The sequence below is a fragment of the Prionailurus viverrinus genome, chromosome A1 (assembly GCF_022837055.1).
Source record: "Prionailurus viverrinus isolate Anna chromosome A1, UM_Priviv_1.0, whole genome shotgun sequence".
Taxonomy (NCBI): Eukaryota; Metazoa; Chordata; class Mammalia; order Carnivora; family Felidae; genus Prionailurus; species Prionailurus viverrinus.
The window spans coordinates 212904190-212923039 of record NC_062561.1 but is presented as its reverse complement, the minus strand read 5'-3'; the positions used below and the strand labels follow the sequence as shown (position 1 = coordinate 212923039).

At 39.8% G+C, this 18850-nt stretch overlaps 1 protein-coding gene across 2 annotated transcripts in view; it reads left to right on the top strand.

Moving 5' to 3' along the window:
* Nucleotides 1-18850, top strand: part of DNAJC21 (DnaJ heat shock protein family (Hsp40) member C21) — a 34775-nt gene extending 15925 nt beyond the window's left edge. The window contains exons 8-13 of one of the 2 annotated variants that reach the window (XR_007154993.1): nt 2652-2810; nt 3240-3282; nt 7249-7421; nt 13085-13160; nt 13667-14062; nt 17143-18850. Coding sequence is in view for 1 of the 2 variants with exons in the window: in XM_047872311.1 (XP_047728267.1) it covers nt 2652-2810; nt 3240-3282; nt 7249-7421; nt 13085-13160; nt 13667-13831 (616 nt within the window). In the remaining variant the exon portion in view is untranslated. Of the gene's footprint in view, nt 1-2651; nt 2811-3239; nt 3283-7248; nt 7422-13084; nt 13161-13666; nt 14150-17142 lie in introns of those variants that run through there. The other variant, XM_047872311.1, reaches the window with a different exon arrangement.

The following is an 18850-nucleotide window of genomic DNA, read 5'->3' as shown; positions in this document are numbered from 1 at the left end:
GAAGCTAATCTAGACCAAAGCTAATCTCTGCTATTGCAGGCAGACTCCCTTCCCGCCCTCACGCTCCTGTGCGGGCCATTGCTGCCAACGTAGGAACGTGTCCTGCCTAGACCATATCTGCTGAAGCGGAAGGACTCTGCCTTTGCGGAACAGCGAGGAAAAGAGAAATGTTTGAAAGGATTCTATTATAAAGGGCGGGGGGGACCAGGGCAGAAAATGAAAGTAGAGGCAGCAAGGGACAAAGAAACAAAACACACGCAGTGAAGGAGAAAGGAGACGAAAGGATGGCAGTGGTGGTGTGGGGTCATCAAGGGTGTTGGTGTGTAACCCCGAGGGAAGGGAGAAATGGTAGAGTGGCGAGAGAAGTGGCAAGGGCAGGAGAGTTAGAAACAAGCAAGAAAACAAAAGCAGCAGTGAGGAGATTTGGGTGCTGTCAGCACAGAGCCCGACGTGGGGCTCGAACTCACAACCGTGAGATGATGACCTGAGCCAAAATCAAGAATCGAACGCATAACTGACTGAGCCACCCTAAAAAGTTATTTTTCACTTGGAAATAATGTCAAACTTACAGGCAAGTCGCAAGAATAGATATAGAGCACCCAATTCACCTGTTGCTAACATTTTGCCCCATTTGCTTTAACGAGTCTCTTCCTCCCTCCCTCCCTTTCTCCCTTTCTCTCCCCCCCACTCCCCACTCTACACACACAGGTTTTGCCTGACTAATTTGAGAGCAGGTTACATCCATAATGCTCTTTTACCTTTCAGTACTTCAGTACATGTTCTTAAGAATAAGTATATTCTGTTACGTGATCACAGTACAGCTGTCAACTTCAGGAAGTTTGTAACATTGATACTGCTTCCCTCTCCTTTACTGGCCTGTACTCCACTTTCAGCAGTAGATCTGTGTTAGTGTCCTGTACAGTTTCTTTTCTACTTCAGCACAGAATCCAGTTTAGGATCATGTGTTGCATTTATTTAGTTAGTCTTGTTTAATCTGGGCCAGTTCCCTTGTCTATGCCATTGTTACTGCAGTATACTGGCCCTTTAAAATATTTTTTTATTAGAGTATTTATCGTCTTGAGTTTGTCTCCTCATGATTAGTTTCAAGTTGTGTATCTCCAGCTGGAATACCACATAGACATGTTGTGTTGCTCTCAGGGTTTCCTTTCTGGAGGCATATGATGTCTGTCTAGCCTTCCTTGTGGTAATGATTTTGATCACCCAGTCCAGGCATTGTCTAGTTTTTACTCTGTAGAGTTAGTGTATTTTTCCCTTGCAATAGATTTTACCTTATAGGATGTTTATCTGAGATACTTTAAAGTAGGCAAGTATCTGAGCACCGGGGTGGCTCAGTTGGTGACCTTCAGCTAAAGTCACGATCTCATGGTTCATGAGTTCGAGCCTGCATCAGTCTCTGCAGACACTGAAGAGCCTGCTCAGGATTCTGTCTCCCTCTTCCTGCCCCTCCCCCACTCTCAAAAATAACCGATTAAAGTTAGGCAAATATATTGCTCCTCATCACAATTTTCTAGATTTGGCATTCATTGATGATTTTACCTTGTACCAGTTGCCACCGTAATGGTCCCAAAAGGGGGCTTTTCTGGTACCAGTGCTCCTGCTATATTATTAGTCCTCATTTGGTCTTCTGCTATAATAAGAGCCCTGCCTTTCCTCTGTCTATTATCAGTATGAATTTGTGAATTTTTTTCAATGTTTTATAATTTATTACCGTACTTTTCATGCTCAAACTTTTCCAGATGTGGTTAGTGAGAGTTCCTTCAAGGTGGCTCCTTGAAGAACATCCCAGGCGTTCTTTTGAGCACTTACCTTCTGGTACAAGATGTTCCAATTTCTCCAAGGAAACATGGTCTGAAGGGAAATTTTAGTGGATAGGAAGAGTAGCAACTCAAACTAGAAAACCACAACTCTGAACAAATGAGATGAAGTTGATAGTGACATAGTTTCCCACTTTTCTTGTTCATCTAACAACTCGGTACTTCAGTGTTGTCAACTCAGTTTTGTGAAGTGTTACTTAGTGGTCCACAGATGCACTGAAAGAGACGTGGCTCATGGAGTTTTAGGCAGAGGAGGACAGGTGTGTGTGAACTCACACTTAGGATGGTAGGAGTGAGAAGGGAGAGCCCTCTGGAGGAGGTGAAAGACAGTTACTGATAAAAGCAAAAGGAGGTGAACTACTCTTGTACTTCAAGCCTTCACGTCATAACCCAAGGGGCCTTCCTTTTTAAGTTGAATGTCGTCCTATAATTTCCCAGGATCTCTCGAAGCCCACAGCACGCTCTGGAACGTGTCAGTGCTTGGCAGATACTCGGTGATTAGGAGGAAATGGTGGGGAAGACTTGAATCTTAAGGACTGGAAAATTAAAATAATAGAATTTGACCCCTCCCTCCCCCAAAAATTTTTTTAAGAAAATCTGTAGATAGAAGGACAGCTGGAGGGGAAATACTGGATACAGGGAAAAAACAACTACTGCCTGACAGGTCCTGACACGGTCTTTCTGGTTCTCTCTCTGGTATCACCAATAGTTTACTTACTTGGAAAAATAAATTTTAACGTGGTTGCACGTATTCAGCCACATATTTGGGCACATGTGACTTCTCTTGCAGTCACTTACAACAGATTGTTATTTCAGCATGAGGAATCATGAAAAATCAAAGAAGCATCGGGAAATGGTTGCCTTGTTAAAACAACAGTTGGAGGAGGAGGAAGAAAATTTCTCAGGACCTCAAACTGATGAAAATCCGTTGAATGCCAATTCTGAAGACGATCTAGAAGATGCACCAAAACAAAAGTACTTCTAAAAATGTTATTAAACATACTTATAATGTTAGAGATGAGATTGCACTTAAATGCTGTCTTATCTGAAAGAAGTTATTCTGTTATGCTAATATTTTCCACATGTTTTTCTACTTAAGGGAACTTACAAAATTGAAATGGGTAAAGCATGATGTCAAGAATAGTTTATATAGAATATTTTTTGACTGTTAAAAGCAGTTTTATACTTAGGTAATTGACATGTTAATTACTGTCAGTGGAACCACTGTTACAATTTTCTAAAATGATAATGTGAATGTTTTCTTTTTAATATCTTATAGTATTAAATACTTTTAGTATTTTACTTCTCTCTGTATCAGTAGTGTTGTAGTATTTTTTTTTTTTTTCATTTAGCAGGTAGTCACAGAGTTAAGTATTTGACGTTTTGATTCATATTTGTTCACAGGCTTTCTAAAAAACAGAAGAAAAAGAAACAGAAACCAGCACAGGTATGTTGAAAAGTTTTATTGAATATCAAATTTAAAGATAGAGTGCTTTTGTTTACTCAGTAGAGTCTGCTTTAAGGAGAGGGACTTTCAGTATCATTTTGTTGGTTATAAAATGGATTGAAGGGAATTGAAAATATTTTCTTTTGTCATCCCTTTTTCTCCATTAATATGCATGTAGCTAATTTACTTAATTTCTGTGTCAGTGTGTTTTAAAATTTGTCAAGTGGAATTAATTCCCTAATAGTAATTAGCTGAATGATCATATTTAAAAAATATTGGGACGTTTGATGACTGGGTTTTTAGATGAGGACAACAATTAAAACCAGAAATATGTGAAAATCTGAGGTTTGGTTATTGTATATCTAAGTTTCTTTTTCCAACAACATAAGTGAAATCTTGTGAAAGGAATATTTGGTTAGACATGTGTAATGATTGTGATTCTTGAAAAAATGTTTCTTAATATTATTCAGAAATTTAAATCATTTAAATATTTCACACCTGACATCTAAATCCAATCTCTCTTATGACTATTTTTAAATTGTGGCACCTGAGTGGCTTAGTCGGTTAAGTGTCAGACTCTTGATTTTGGCTCAGGTCATAATCTCATGGTCATGAGATTGAGCCCTGCATTGGGCTTGGAGCTGACAGAGTGGAGCCTGCTTGGGATTCTCTTTCTCCCTCTCTGCCCCTTCCCCACTCTTGCTTTCAGATAAACATTTTAAAAATATTTTAAAATAAAAGGTTATTATGTTGTTACATATGCGTAACAGTCCTAGGGATGTATAAAACGGGGGCTTGTCCATTTTACTAAGGATACTTGGTGGGTCTAAAGGGAATAGAATTGATTCCTATGCTATTTTAATATAATCTAATTCTATTAGTTTATATTAGGTTTTAAATGTTATAGTTCTTTTTGAAAACTGAAAATATTTTCTAATATGTATTTTTTAAATGTTTATTTATTTTGAGAGAGAGAGAGAGCATGCATGAGTGCAAGCGGGGGAGGGGCAGAGAGAGGATCCCAAGCAGGCTCTGCACTGGCAGTGCAGAGCCCGATGTGGGGCTTAAACTCAATAACTATGAGATCATGACTTGAGCCCAAATCAAGAGTCAAATGCTTAACCAACTGAGCCACCCAGGCGCCCCAAAAGCTAAAAATATTTTTAAGAAAACTTAGTTAACACATTAATAATTTTTCATAAAACTTTAGATTTGGCTTATCTATTTAAATGGTAATATGTTTGAAAATTTTTGTTTTATGTTCCAAAAATGATACATGACATGTGAATTAATCACTGTTAAAATTTGTGACTTGGAACTTTTGCTTCAATTATAAAACCACATAGCAAGTTGTATGTTCCTTCATAAAATGACTCATCTTCCACCCAAAGATTACAGTTATTAGAACACTTCCTCTGGCCTTTGTGTGTGCCAAAACTACTAGAATAAGGACAAAACGAGGGATTTATACCTAAGCCAAACCTACCTTGTCTTGAATCATGAAGGCTAAGTCCTATAGATTGCCGTAATAGACACACGTATCTTTATATTCTTACCAATGGAAATGCTTTGTTTACTACCCCATTTTTCCTCTCCAAAGCTGTGTTTCTTTATACCAATACCTCGTGTTGATTTCTCATTCTATCAGGAAGAAAGCCCCAGTTCAGACCTAGTTTTATGTAGTATTTTTCCTGATGTTTTCGCAGTTCTTTCTGATGGGAGGGTAGCACAGAGACATGAACTGGTAGATTGAAGAGCAGGAGGCAGCAAATACAGAGAATCAGGAGGCGTCAGACTGGAAAAGTTTTCTGTATGGTCAGAAAAAGAAAACAGCATGAGCCAACAAGATTGTGAAAGAAAACCCAGAAAACTGAGATTGAATGTGAACAAATGGCCCTGGCTGGCAGAAAGGAGGAATCCAAGTAACTTTTGAACACAGTACTCTGACACCCTCCATGAGACACATTCTATTTTCTTTTTTTTTTTTTTTTTTTAATTTTTTTTTCAACGTTTTTTTATTTATTTTTGGGACAGAGAGAGACAGAGCATGAACGGGGGAGGGGCAGAGAGAGAGGGAGACACAGAAGCGGAAACAGGCTCCAGGCTCCGAGCCATCAGCCCAGAGTCCGACGCGGGGCTCGAACTCACGGACCGCGAGATCGTGACCTGGCTGAAGTCGGACGCTTAACCGACTGCGCCACCCAGGTGCCCCCATGAGACACATTCTAAAGACAAAATTAACTACAAGATAAAAAAATCTTGAACTCTACTTAGTAGACATTTTGGTAGTAATATTATTACTAGAAATGTGTGACCTGAGTCTAATCATGAGGAAACAGGCAAAGCCAAACTGTGGGAACAAAGCAGCCATCCAATTGTCAATATCATGAACGACCAAAAAAAAAAAGAAAAGAAAAGAAAAAAGTAGGGCTATGGTTCTAGAGTAGAGGAGATTAAAGAGATACGACAACTAAGCACAACGTGTGGTCCTTGACTCTAGCCCCTGTTGGGGCTTACAAGGAAAGGACATTATTGGGTTGTGAATATGGCTTATGTAGCAGATACCATCAGCGCTAAGGTCTTCAGTATGAAGAGGGTAGTGTGGAAATGTAGGAGCATGTTTTTGTTCTTACAAGATACATGGTGAAGTGTCATGATATCCGCCTGCAACTTACTTTCATAGTTCTGGGGTGGGGGAAAGTGTGTGTTCAGAGACCCACAGGAAGGGATAGGAGAGAGCAAATGTGGCAAAATGTTGCCTCAAACCAGAACAACAAAAAAACACAGTTGCAGGGGTGCCTGGGTGGCTCAGTCAAGTTAAGGGTCAGACTCTTGATTTCAGCTCAGGTCATGATCCCACTGTTTGTGACATGGAGCCCCACATGGGACTGTGCTGTCAGTGCCGGGCCTGCTTGGGATTTTCTCTCTCTCCCTCTGTTTCTCTCTGCCTCTCCCGCGATTGTGCGCTCTCTCTCTCTCTCTTTCTTTCTCTGTCTCAGTCAAGAATAAAGAAAAAACAAAGCACAGTTGCACTTAGTGAGGATATGTTTGCCAAGTTTTGTCTTTTTTTATAATGCTTATTTTGTTTTTTTTTTCTTCTTTCTTTTATAACTATAAAAGTAATAGTTGGGGCACCTGGGTGGCTCAGTCGGTTAAGTGTCTGACTCTTGATTTTGGCTCAGGTCATGATCTCACAGTCATGAGATCAAGCCCTACATGGGGCTTTGCTGGGTGTGGAGCCTGCTTAGTATTCTGTCTTCCTTTGCCCTTTCCCCACTTGCTTGTTCTCTCTGTCTCTCTCTCTCAAAGAAAAGTAATAGTTGCCCATTGCAGGTCATCTGGATACCAGAAAACGATAAATATCATCCCTAATTCTGCCTATAGATATTACTTACTATTGAATTAAATTATAACCAGACATTATATATAATTTTCTCTTTTACATTTTTGCTAATAGGTTGTATTTTTCTACAAAATTGAATTGGTAACTTTGCAAATGTGGTTTTTTAAGAGCTTCATCATTCCCTTCATATATTCAACCATTCACTTAATGAACATGTGGATTGTTTCCAATTTTTCCCTAGTTTAATATTGCTGTAATGACCATGTTTTTTGTGTTGTTTTTTTTTTTTTTTTAAGTTTATTTATTTATTTTGAGAGAGCACGAGCTGGGGAGGGGCAGAGAGAGAGGGAGAGAGAGAGAATCCCAGGCAGGCTCAGCACTGTCGGTTCAATCCCATGAACCATGAGATCATGACCTGAGCTGAAATCAAGAGTCAGATGCTCAACCGACTGAGCAACCCCAGCATCATTCATCCCTAATGTTTTAAATTGCTAGCTGTTTCTCCTTTTTATTTCCTGAAGATATGCTCCTCCAGAGTGCACAGGACCTTATAATTGATTATAACTGGCAACATAAGAAGCTGGGATTATTATTTTGTAATGCATATATGTTTTACGACCTAGAATTATGATGATAATTTCAATGAAAATGGAACTGGAGAAGGAGTAAAGGTTGAGTCAGAAGATACCAACTTAAATCAAGACCATGCCAAAGAATTCGAATGTAGTCCCCAAGAAAACATCAGTGCCACTGAGACTGTTGAACGATGTGATGACCCTAAAAGTGAAGCTAAAAAGTAAGTCAAGTTGATGGTGTTTTCTAATTAACGTTGGTGGTAAGAATGCCTTCTCATAGATCAGATAACATCCCACCCACAGTTACGAAGTAGATCATGTATATCCGTGACTTCCACGTTACCCAGACAGACAAGTGCAGCATGTGGGAAAGAGGATACTGGAGGAATGGGCTCACGGACATTTCAGCAATATGGCCCAAATCAGAAAGTCGCTTTGATCCAGTTTTCATCCTGTTGAGGTCTTATTTTGTCCCGAATCTGTAATCCTTGGCACTCAAGTGAGAACAAGGCTCCTGATGAGGCCGCACCCTGCTTGCCTGCAGCATCGCTGACTGTGTCTTCATGCTCACGGTGGTCCTCCTGAGTCTGGCCCCACAGTGCAGGTCATTAGGATTTATACCGCAGCCTGGGGCCCTCCTGCTGGAAGGAGCCCTGGAATTGTGGTGCTGCACAAGGTCTTAGTGGTCGCCAGAGGAAGGTTCTTCTCAAGGGAGATAGCATTCCTTGTCCTCCCCTTCCTGCCTTGTCTTTCTTCTCTCCATCCTCTGTTCCTCTAGAGCAGAGAATTAATTTCTTATTCCTTGAGGAAAGATCTGAACAGTAAGTAGCCTCAGGTCCCTGTCTAGGACCATGAGAAAGGGTTCAATTGACCCAGTAAAGTGGGAGCCTGAGTTGCAAATGCTGAACACCAGAACAGCAGCGAAGGGGCGGTGAGTGCACTTGGGGGTTTAGGAATTCAGGGGGTGTCAGTGAGGGACACAGGACAGAGGCCTGGGCTAGGGCTGTAGCTGTAGGAAAAGGAAGAAGACGAACCACACAAACCGGTAAAGTGTTTCAGCTGTGTTTCAACTGATTTAAGTAAATTCGTTAATGTTTGTGTCAACTTTTCACATCTTTTTTTTTAATTAATTTTTTAAATTTAAATCCAGCTTACTTAACATATAGTGTAATAATTATTTCAAGAATAGAATTTAGTGGTTCATCACTTACCTATAATACCCAGTGCTCATCCCAACACGTGCCCTCCTTAATGCCCTTCACCCATTTAACCCATCTCCCCATCCAACACCCCTCCAGCAGTTTGTTCTTTGCATTTAAGTCTCTTATGATCTGTCTCTTCCCTTCCCCTGTGTTCATCTGTTTTGTTTCTTAAATTCCACATGTGAATGAAATCATGTGATATTTGTCTTTTCTCTAATTTTGCTTAGCATCATACACTCTAATTCCATCCACATTGCTGCCAATGGCAAGATTTCCTTTTTTTTTTTTTTTTTGATTGCCAAGTAGTATTCCATTGTATAGTATATACACCACATCTTTATTCATCAGTTGATGGACATTTGGGATCTTTCCGTACTTTGGCTGTTGTCAATAATGCTGCTATAAACATTGTGGTACATGTGCCCCTTCGAATCAGCACTCCTATATCCTTTGGATAAGTACCTAGTAGTGCAATTGCTGGGTCGTAGGGTAGTTCTATTTTTAATTTTTTGAGGAACCTCCACACTGTTTCCAGAGTGGCTGTACCAGGTTGGATTCCCACCAGCAGTGCAAAAGGGTTTCTCTTTCTACACATCCTCACCAACATCTGTTGTTGCCTGAGTTGTTAAATGTTAGCCATTTTAACAGATGTGAAGTGCTATGTCATTGTGGTTTTAATTTGTATTTTCCTGATGATGAGTGATGTTGAGCATTTTTTCATGTGTCCGTTAGTCATCTGGATGTCTTCTTTGGAAAAGTGTCTATTCATGTCTTTTGCCCATTTCTTCACTGAATTATTTGATTTTGGGGTGTTGAGTTTGGTAAGTTCTTTATAGATTTTGGATCCTAACCCTTTATTTGATAAGTCATTTGCAAATATCTTCTTCCATTCCATCGATGCCTTTTAGTTTTTCTGTTTTCTTTTGCTGTGCAGAAGCTTTTAAGCTTGATGAGATCCCAGTAGTTCATTTTTGATTTTGTTTCTCTTGCCTCTGGAGACGTGTTGAGTAAGAAGTTGCTGGAGCGCCTGGGTCGCTCAGTCGGTTAAGAAGTTGCTGAGGCCAAGGTCAAAGAGGTTGTTGCCTGGTTTCTTCTCTAGGATATAGATGGCTTCCTGTCGTACATATAGCTCTTTCATCCGTTTTGAGTTTATTTTTGTGTATGGTGTAAGTGGTCCAGGTTCATTGTTTTGCACATCGCTGTCCAGTTTTCCCAACACCATTTGCCGAAGAGATTGTCGTTTTTCCATTGGATTTTCTTTCCTGCTTTGTCAAAGATTGGTTGGCCATACATCTGTGGGTCCATTTCTGGGTTCTCTATTCTGTTCCATTGATCTATGTGTCTGTTTTTGTGCCAGTACCATGCTGTCTTGATGATTACAGCTTTGTAATACAGATTGAAGTCTGGAATTGTGATACCTCCTGCTTTTTTTTTTTTTTTTCAGGATTGCTTTGGCTATTCAGGGTCTTTTCTCGTTCCATTCAAATTTGAGGATTGTTCTAGCTCTGTGAAGAATGCTGGTGTTATTTTGGTTGGGATTGCATTGAATATGTAGATTGCTTTGGGTAGTATCAACATTTTAACAGTACTTTTTCTTCCATTCCATGAGTGTGGAATGTTTTTCCATATTTTTGTGTTGTCTTCAATTTCTTTCATAAGATTTCTATTGTTTTCAGTGTATGGATTTTTCACCTCTTTGTTTAGGTTTATTCATAGGTATTTTTTTTTTTAATTTTCTTTTTTTTTTTTTTACGTTTATTTATTTTTGAGACAGAGAGAGACAGAGCATGAGTGGGGGAGGGGCAGAGAGAGAGGGAGACACAGAATCGGAAGCAGGCTCCAGGCTCCGAGCCATCAGCCCAGAGCCCGATGCGGGGCTCGAACTCATGGACCGCGAGATCACGAGATCATGACCTGAGCTGAAGTCGGACGCTCAACCGACTGAGCCACCCAGGCGCCCCTATTCATAGGTATTTTATGGTTTTGGGTGCAATTGTAAATGGGATCAATTCCTTGACTTCTCTTTCTGCTGCTTCATTCTTGGTGTATAGAAATGCAACCAATTTCTGTACATTGATTTTATATCCTGTGACTTTGCTGAATTCATGGATCAGTTCTGGAAGTTTGTGGGTGGAGTCTTTTGAGTGTTTCACACAGAGTATCATATCATCTGTGAAGAATAAATTAAAAGTTTGACTTCCTTCTTACTGATTTGGATGCCTTTTGTTTCTTTGTTGTCTGATTGCTGAGGCCAGGACTTCCAACACTATGTTAAACAGTGGCAAGAGCGGACATCCCTGTCGTGTTCCTAACCTTAGAGGGAAAGCTCTCATTTTTTCCCATTGATTTGCGGATATTGAACCAGCCCTGCATCCCAAGAATAAATCCTACTTGATTGTGGTGAATGATTCCTTTAATGTATTGTTGGATCCAATTTGCTAGTGTCTTGGGAATTTTTGCATCCATGTTCATAAGGGAAATTGGTCTGTAGCTTTCCTTTTGAGTACGCTCTTTGAAGCTTCTGGGTGAAGCTGCTCTGCTTCGTCAATCCTTGCCATTGTGGCATCCATTCAAGATTATAGCATTTTGATTATAACATTTAAAAAAAAATTTTTTTTTCAACGTTTATTTTTATTTTTGGGACAGAGAGAGACAGAGCATGAACGGGGGAGGGGCAGAGAGAGAGGGAGACACAGAATCGGAAACAGGCTCCAGGCTCCGAGCCATCAGCCCAGAGCCCGACGCGGGGCTCGAACTCACGGACCGCGAGATCGCGACCTGGCTGAAGTCGGACGCTTAACCGACTGCGCCACCCAGGCGCCCCTGATTATAACATTTTAAATTCTGGCCTGACTAGATTTTATTTCTCTTATCTCCACAGAAAGGGATTCTCTGGTTTCTTCTATGCGGTTTTCAACCTCAGCTAGTATTCTTATTATCGTGGTTCTAAATTCTAGTTCAGACATCTTGGTTATTAACTGCACTAAGTCCCTGGCTGTCGTTTCTTCCTGTTCTTTCTTTTGGGGTGAATTCCTTCATCTTGTCATTTTGGAAGAAGAAAAAAAATTAATAAAATAAAACATTGAAATTGAAAAATTTAAAAACAAGAAAAATAAAGGGAAGCTAGATCCTTAGGTGTGTTTCAGTCTGCATGTTGAAAGAAGCTTGATAAAATAGGGAAAAAGGGGAAAGGAAAAAAAATGTAAGAAAAAGTTTGGAAATTAAAATATAATAAAGTAAAGAAAATGATATAGAATAATAAATTTAAGAAAATAAAGTAAAAAAAATTGAAATAAAATTTTCTCTTTCGGTATCCAAGAAAGAGAAAGAAAAGAAAGGAAAAAACACAGAATTTAAGCAAAAATAGAAGCAAAGAAAACAAATAAATGAACCAGCAAATAAAATGAAACCCGAATGAAGTTACATCTAGTTTCCCCTAGAACTGAAACTATGAAACCTTCTAATAGCCTGTACACTAAGCAGGGTCTTGCTGAGGAATGGCTGGGTGCTGGCTTGTCCCAGAAGACGTTCATGTGATGGCACAGCAGCAGAAGTTCAGAGGTTGTGGCAAATCACAAGACACAGCAAGCACCAGGTTTCACTGTACTCTGCATCTTTGTCCCAATACCAGCAAATATGGCTGCTCTCTGGGGTCTGCTGGGACCTTTGCCTGTGTGGAGGCCGTATGCCCTCTACCAAATGCTCTCTAAGCAGGGGACCCGCTTCTCCCTGTATGGGACAGAGACCCCTGAGACCTTGCTGCCTGCTCCTGGGGATTCACCCTGCTTCCTCACCTGAGCACTGCCAGGTACTGAGCTCTGGAACTTCAGACTCTGTGCTCCACTGTTTATAGAACCCTAATGGTATTGAAACCCCCTTCTTTCTCCCCATCAGTAATTTTGGGGAACAGATTTCCTGTTCAGTCCTTTGCGAGTGTTCTCACTCTCTCTTTCTCTCCAGCTGCTTCCGGGGGAGTGCTTTTTTTGCACGATACTGCTGTGCCACACTCTCCCCCCTTCTGTCCTTTCTCTGCAGAAACGGCTCCCTATGCTCCACGGCTTTTCTCTTCCCCAATTCATGTCTCCGCAATGCATACCTGCCTAATTCTGTGGCTCACGTTACTGTTGTGTTAATCCTCAGATCAGTTTCCTAGTTGTTCAAAATGGTTTGTTGCTGATCTAGTTTTTTGTTTTTGGGGATGAGACGAGCTCAGGATCTACATACTACTCTACCATCTTAACTCCCTCCTCAAATTTGACATCACATGTGATCTCTAAATTTGCTCTTTAAAGCAGTTCATTTGAGATGTGAAAATTAATTAGGTTGGCCATAAAAATTAGTGAATTAGCCCTTAAAGTGCATGTCACTCTTTTGAATCTTCTTGGGAGCAAGGTAGCAATTAAAAGGGATACGTTATTGGGGCGCCTGGGTGGCTCAGTCGGTTGAGCGTCCGACTTTGGCTCAGGTCATGATCTCACGGTCTGTGAGTTCGGCCCCACGTCGGGCTGTGTGCTGACAGCTCAGAGCCTGGAGCCTGTTTCAGATTCTGTGTCTCCCTCTCTCTCTCTGACCTTCCCCCGTTCATGCTCTCTCTCTCTGTCTCAAAAATAAATAAACATTAAAAAAAAAAAAAGGGATACGTTATTATTAGATTCTACAGAATTCTTTAATTTATTTTCCAGTGCTCCTAAACCCAAAGGAAAGAAAGCCAAAGATATGAAGAAATCTGTCAAAGTACCTGCTGAACAACAGGCAGTGGTAGGTCAAAGTCATATTGACATGTTTTCAGTAGACCTTGTTTAAGTAATCTAAATTCTTAATTCTAATTCTAAAGACATAAGTATTTGGTGAACCCTTCTGCACCTACTGTATATATAGGTGTGGATCCATCAACAGTTTTTCTTGGTGGATGTAGAATGTATAGATAGGTGTGTCATTGTTTTTCTTTAAAAAGCACATTGGAAATACCAAACTGTACTAAAACAGTTACTGTTCTGTTTTCCATTACTTTGAAATCTAAAACCTTGATCTGGTCCATATGGTACATGCTATTGAATGTCTCAGGACTCTTTAAAGTTGACGGTGCTGGCTGATGGGACTTAACTTCTAAGAACAGCTGCCTCTTTGGAAGCCTGTCTTGGTGGCTGTCATTTTGATAAAAGTTCTTTATTTTGAATTATTTGATATTTAATCTCAACGTGAAAACATAAATCACTGCACTCAGGTAATAACACTTTAATTGATGTATTTTTTTCTCTCTTCAGAGTGATGTTCTTATCAGCTGTACAACCTGCCACAGTGAATTTCCATCCCGGAATAAACTTTTTGACCATCTGAAGGCCACAGGTCATGCGAGAGCACCTTCATCATGTTCTTTAAACAGTGTAACAAGTAGTCGAAGCAAGAAAGAGAAACGTAAAAACAGATAGAAATTCTGTCAACACTTTTTCTTTTTGATTGTTTCTAGATTTTAAAACCAAAAACTGAACTGAAATCATCTAAACAGTTAAAATTTCAGTGATCTGCAATTTATTGCATTGTGGAAGATTATTTTTTATCTTGTAAAAACATTTTTTCGTTTAATATATATATTTTTAAACATTTCATTAATGGTTGAATTCTACTTTGCCATCTGAATTGACTTGAATGTCTCAAAACAGGTAAATATTGTAAAGTATGCATTCTTGATTTCTCTTGGCTCATGTGAACAGAAATGTACAGGGAGAATTAAATTATTTTAACACATACGGATGCTCCTTTCTGTTTTGTTTTGGGAATTCAGATAGTATTTTCACATGATTCAATGCTTTTGTATTGTTATACTTCATGATCTGTCAAAGACTCAGATTGTTTTCAAATCATCATAGAGTTTTTTTTCCCACTTGATAACATGACTCCAGTTCTGACTTTCAAATTATTTCTAAATAATCTATTGTTGATTACTGTATTTTTTTCTTCAAGGACAGTGATAGGTAGAAACAAATTGAGCATACATAGTTATATTTCAAGACTAATACCTTTTCAAGGTGTCACTGTTGATTTTGAGATTTTATAGGTAATTATCAGTAAGATATATCTTTGGTGTTTTGCTCTGATTTAAATTGTGGAGGTGGAAGCAAATTAATGAAGATGTTGCTTCCTTCTTTGACACAGTGACAGCCATTGAAGCATTATGGATCAAGGTGGTGGATGTTCAGATTTTATACCGACTTTTTAAAAAAGGATATTCCGCCTTGGGGTTTGTTTTTTCACTATTTTCAAAAGTTTTTAATTTTGTTTTTTTCATCATTTAATGGAAGACACTTTTTAATAAAAGTTTTTTCATAGGGCTGATATTTATGCCATGAATTCTATAGCAAAGATGAATATTGACTCAAAGGAAATCTGGAGAATTGTTGAAAGTGAGTGTGGTCAAGTATACAGACCAGTAATGAGCCAGATTTTAGGATGAGGATGGATTAAGTAGGCAGTTCTTCTAATTGGCCTTGAGAGTAACTCTGAACTCACTAGCTTAAAATATATACTTTCTGTTTAGCGAAGTTCTCTCCTTATGTCCTTGAATCCTCAAATGAAGGAATCTTCAATTATGCATGAGCTCTAGAACCTGAGTCTCCGATGGCAAGGACTTTCCTGAAAGTCTCATGGGATAGTATTGAGCTCAATCATTCTGTGTGCTTGACTTGAAAATATGCATTTGTATTTTAATTTTTAATTGTTTCCTTCTTCATTTAGAGACATAAGTAGATTATCTTTTTTCCTTTTTGTTTCTAACTTCTATCACTAACTTCTCCTAATTGACGTTTCTTGTCCTTTTCTTGTCCCTTCAGGGAGAATAGCAGCCAGGTCAGAGAGCTCTTCCTTCCAGGCTTGATCTGAAAACATGCCCCCCTCCTCTAACAGAACGAGGTGGATTGGCTGTAATTATGAATAGGAATATTGATGAGCAGGAGGACATACTGATCGCATGTACACTAAAAATGTGAAGTCCTCTTGAAATGCCCTATAAATGCCCTTCAGACTTCCCTTGCTTTCACTTGTAACCACCATGCAGGTGTTCGGTTTCTGCTTCATGTGAGGGTTGGTAGGGCTTACTTGCCACTTTTATTCTGATTGGCAAAACTCAACCAGATTTTGAAAGGATCTTCATTAGCTGTGATTAAAAGTTAGAGCTCATTTGTAGTCCTATGCATGTAATGTTGACCAGTTGTTTAACTTCTCCGAATTTCTTTCTCCTCATCTCTAACAGTTCTTAGCATAGTATTGTCTCCATTTATCTTACAGGATTATTACAAAGGGCAGATAAGATAGTATTATGAAAGTGCTTTCTAAATACAAAAGCTTTATATAGAATGTTGAATTTAAATGCGTTAAATCTTTTTAGGTTAAATTTAGTTGAATTAAATGTGTATTAAATTTTATGGGAATGTCCTTCCTATATACTAATCTACTTCTGAAGAGGAAAACAGCAACATGTATTATGCTGAAGGTAAAAGGTTATTTTTGGTGAATCATAGACATTCTATTTCATTTGTCTGAAGGAAAACAGAATAGTCTAAAATACACGAGCACGTACCTTACATTGATCTCATTAAAGGTCAGTGGTAACCATCACCTTGATTGAAATAAGTTGAGGTATGGAAGATGGATGGAATGCGGGTTCTGTGAAGAGAGGGTTAGGGCAGATCCCATATTCTCTCCGTAATTCATTGAGTGGCACCAAAGCTGGGGTTCTCTAGAAAGCCCAGTGAGACTTTTTCTGTTTCAAAATAGGAGCAGTATCCTTACTTAGCAACAGTACACGATGGGAAAATAGAACTGCATCAAAATAAAAGCTCTTTGTAGAATGGTAGGCAGCACGAGTAAAAAGACAAGTCTCAGATTGGGAGAAGTTGTTTGCAATATGTATAAGTGACAGGATTAGTATCCAGAATACATGAAAAAGTCCCTCCTACGAATCAGTGAGCAAATGACAACCATGTATTAATTAATACCTCAGTTCTCAAACTTTTTTGGTCTCAAGACCTCTTCACACACTTAAAAATTGAGAACTCCACAGAGTGTGTGTGTGTTTAGGTTCTATCTATTGATACTCTCCTAGAAATTAAAATAGAAGGGGTGCCTGGGTAGCTCAGTCGGTTAAGCGTCCTACTCTTGGTTTCGGCTCAGGTAATGGTCTCATGGTTTGTGAGTTCAAGCCCCACATCAGGCTCTGTGCTGATGGTGCAGAGCCTGCTTGGAATTCTCTCTCTCTCCCTCTCTCTCTGCCCCTCCTACTTTCTCTCTCTCTCTCAAAATAAATAAATAAACTTTAAAAAAAAGATTGTTTAAAAAAAAATTAGAAGAATTTTTAAAGTATTAAAAATAGTACAGGTTATGAACTTACAGTTATGAAAAAGAACTTTCGAAGTTTAATGAGAGAAATTGGCTTAACATTTCTGCAAACTTCTTTGTCTAGCTTAATGAAAGACGGCCGGATTCTCAAATTGGCTTCTGCAGTCAGTCTGTTGCTCTGTGTTTGGTTAAAATATATGAAGAAAATGGAGCTTCACATGGGTCGGAAATTGGAAAAGGAAGGACCTTGGGGGCCAGTCTGGAATCCCCAGGGTCCTCACATGACACCGAGACCACATTAGAAAAGTGAATAAAAATTTGAACAGAAAAAACTTGAATAGTTTAAAAAGATGATCATTGTTACTGATAACCAGGGGACTATGACTTAATTTTTGTTTCATGCTTTCAGACCGGCAGAAGGCAAAAAGTCTCACAAGATCAAGATTGAATGTTAGGATGAAGAAATGAAAATTGATTTCTTCTGAAGTAAAAGTGATTCAGTTCGATGATGTCTGTGAAAGTTGAAGATATGGATAGCCTGTGACCCTTGGCTCTGTTACCCTGGGCACATAACTAGAGTCTCCCTTCTCAGAGTCCACAGAGCTGCAGTGTGGACTTCACCTGGGAACTCTCTCTGGAGTGCAGCTCTCAGGTTCCGCCCAGGACTTGCCATGTGACCATCTGTTGTTAACAAGATTTCTCAGGGGATTCCTACCCTCCTTGAAGCTTGAGGAGCAGTACTCAGGGACCCTTGCGTGTGTGTACAGGGCACATTTTATTACTACATGGACGCTCACAGCTGAGTTGTTTTAAAATACTTAAATGTCCATGAACAAGACAATGGGTAAACTGAGGCCTATTTATAAGTGGGCAAACAATTGAGCAGTTAAAATGAGGGAACTTGATCTGTAATATCAGTGGCTAGCTGTGGAAAAAATGTTGGGTGAGAATAAGCCGATCAGAAAATGAAACGTATGCCATTTATAAAGTTTTAAAAAATACTGTTGTTGTCTATGAAGAGAAAGTAGAGAAACCTCGCTGGGAAGCACTGATGAGAAAAGTAATCGCCTCCAGAAAAGAAGGGAGAGGAACGGAATCGGTGCGGCAGTAGGAGGGACCTCATCTGAGTCCTTTTTTTCTCAGATCTGGAGGAAAATATTAGCATTTGTTATTTCTGGATGGTGGGTAGTGAGGGTTTGTTAAGCCGATTTTCATGAAATACTTCAAACAGAACTCTGAGTTAATGTTTCCCTTCTGGCCAGCAGAAAATACACCTTCACGAAAGGGGAGAGGAAGGGTTTAAGATCTCCATTTTACTCCTGGCATGTTTTGTAAGCACATGGTGGAAGAGGCTTTTACAGCCTCTCAGTCCCCTTCTTCCCTCAAACTCTGATATCTCGTTGGCACAAAGCCACCCAGCACATAACGATCATCTTCCCAGCCTCCCAACAGCTAGATGTCAGTAAGTTCTGGCCAGTGATTTGAGCAACTCTTGGGACGTGCCCTTCAAGGCGTGGGATGTCTTTATTCCTTCCTCTTGCGGGCTTACAGGAAGAGGTAGCAGCCGGAGCTCTAAGCCCAGTCTGGGACCACGAGTCCTTCCGGGGCAGAGCAACTAAAGCACAGGAGCTTGACGCCTCAGAGGGACTCTCTCAGCCCCAGACTACCTACCTCTGCACCCCAGAGAAATCTCCCACGTTACAAAAGCCTCTGTTGTTTGGGGCTTTGGGTCACAGGTGACTCAAGCCCTGACTGATTCGGCATGTGCACGGTCACCTAAATGAGAGGTATGACTTCAACAGTGGCCAGGACATGGGCTCTTAACTCTGGAAGGGCTTAGATCAAATTCCAATGCCAGCATTAACTAGATGACCTTGGGCAAGTTGACTATTCAAACACTTTAAGCCTTTTTTTTGTTGTTTTTTTTTAAATCTGTAAACTAGGGATGAGCCCAACCTTGCAGAACTGTAAAGGTTAAAGCTTTAGGGGTGAGCACCACGCCTGCACATCCTAGGCATTCAGTATCTGCTAACCATTACTTTCCAATGACCTCTTCTGCTTTAAGTTTTCTTGCTTTAGCGTCACCTGGGTGGCTCAGTCGGTTAAGCATCTGACTT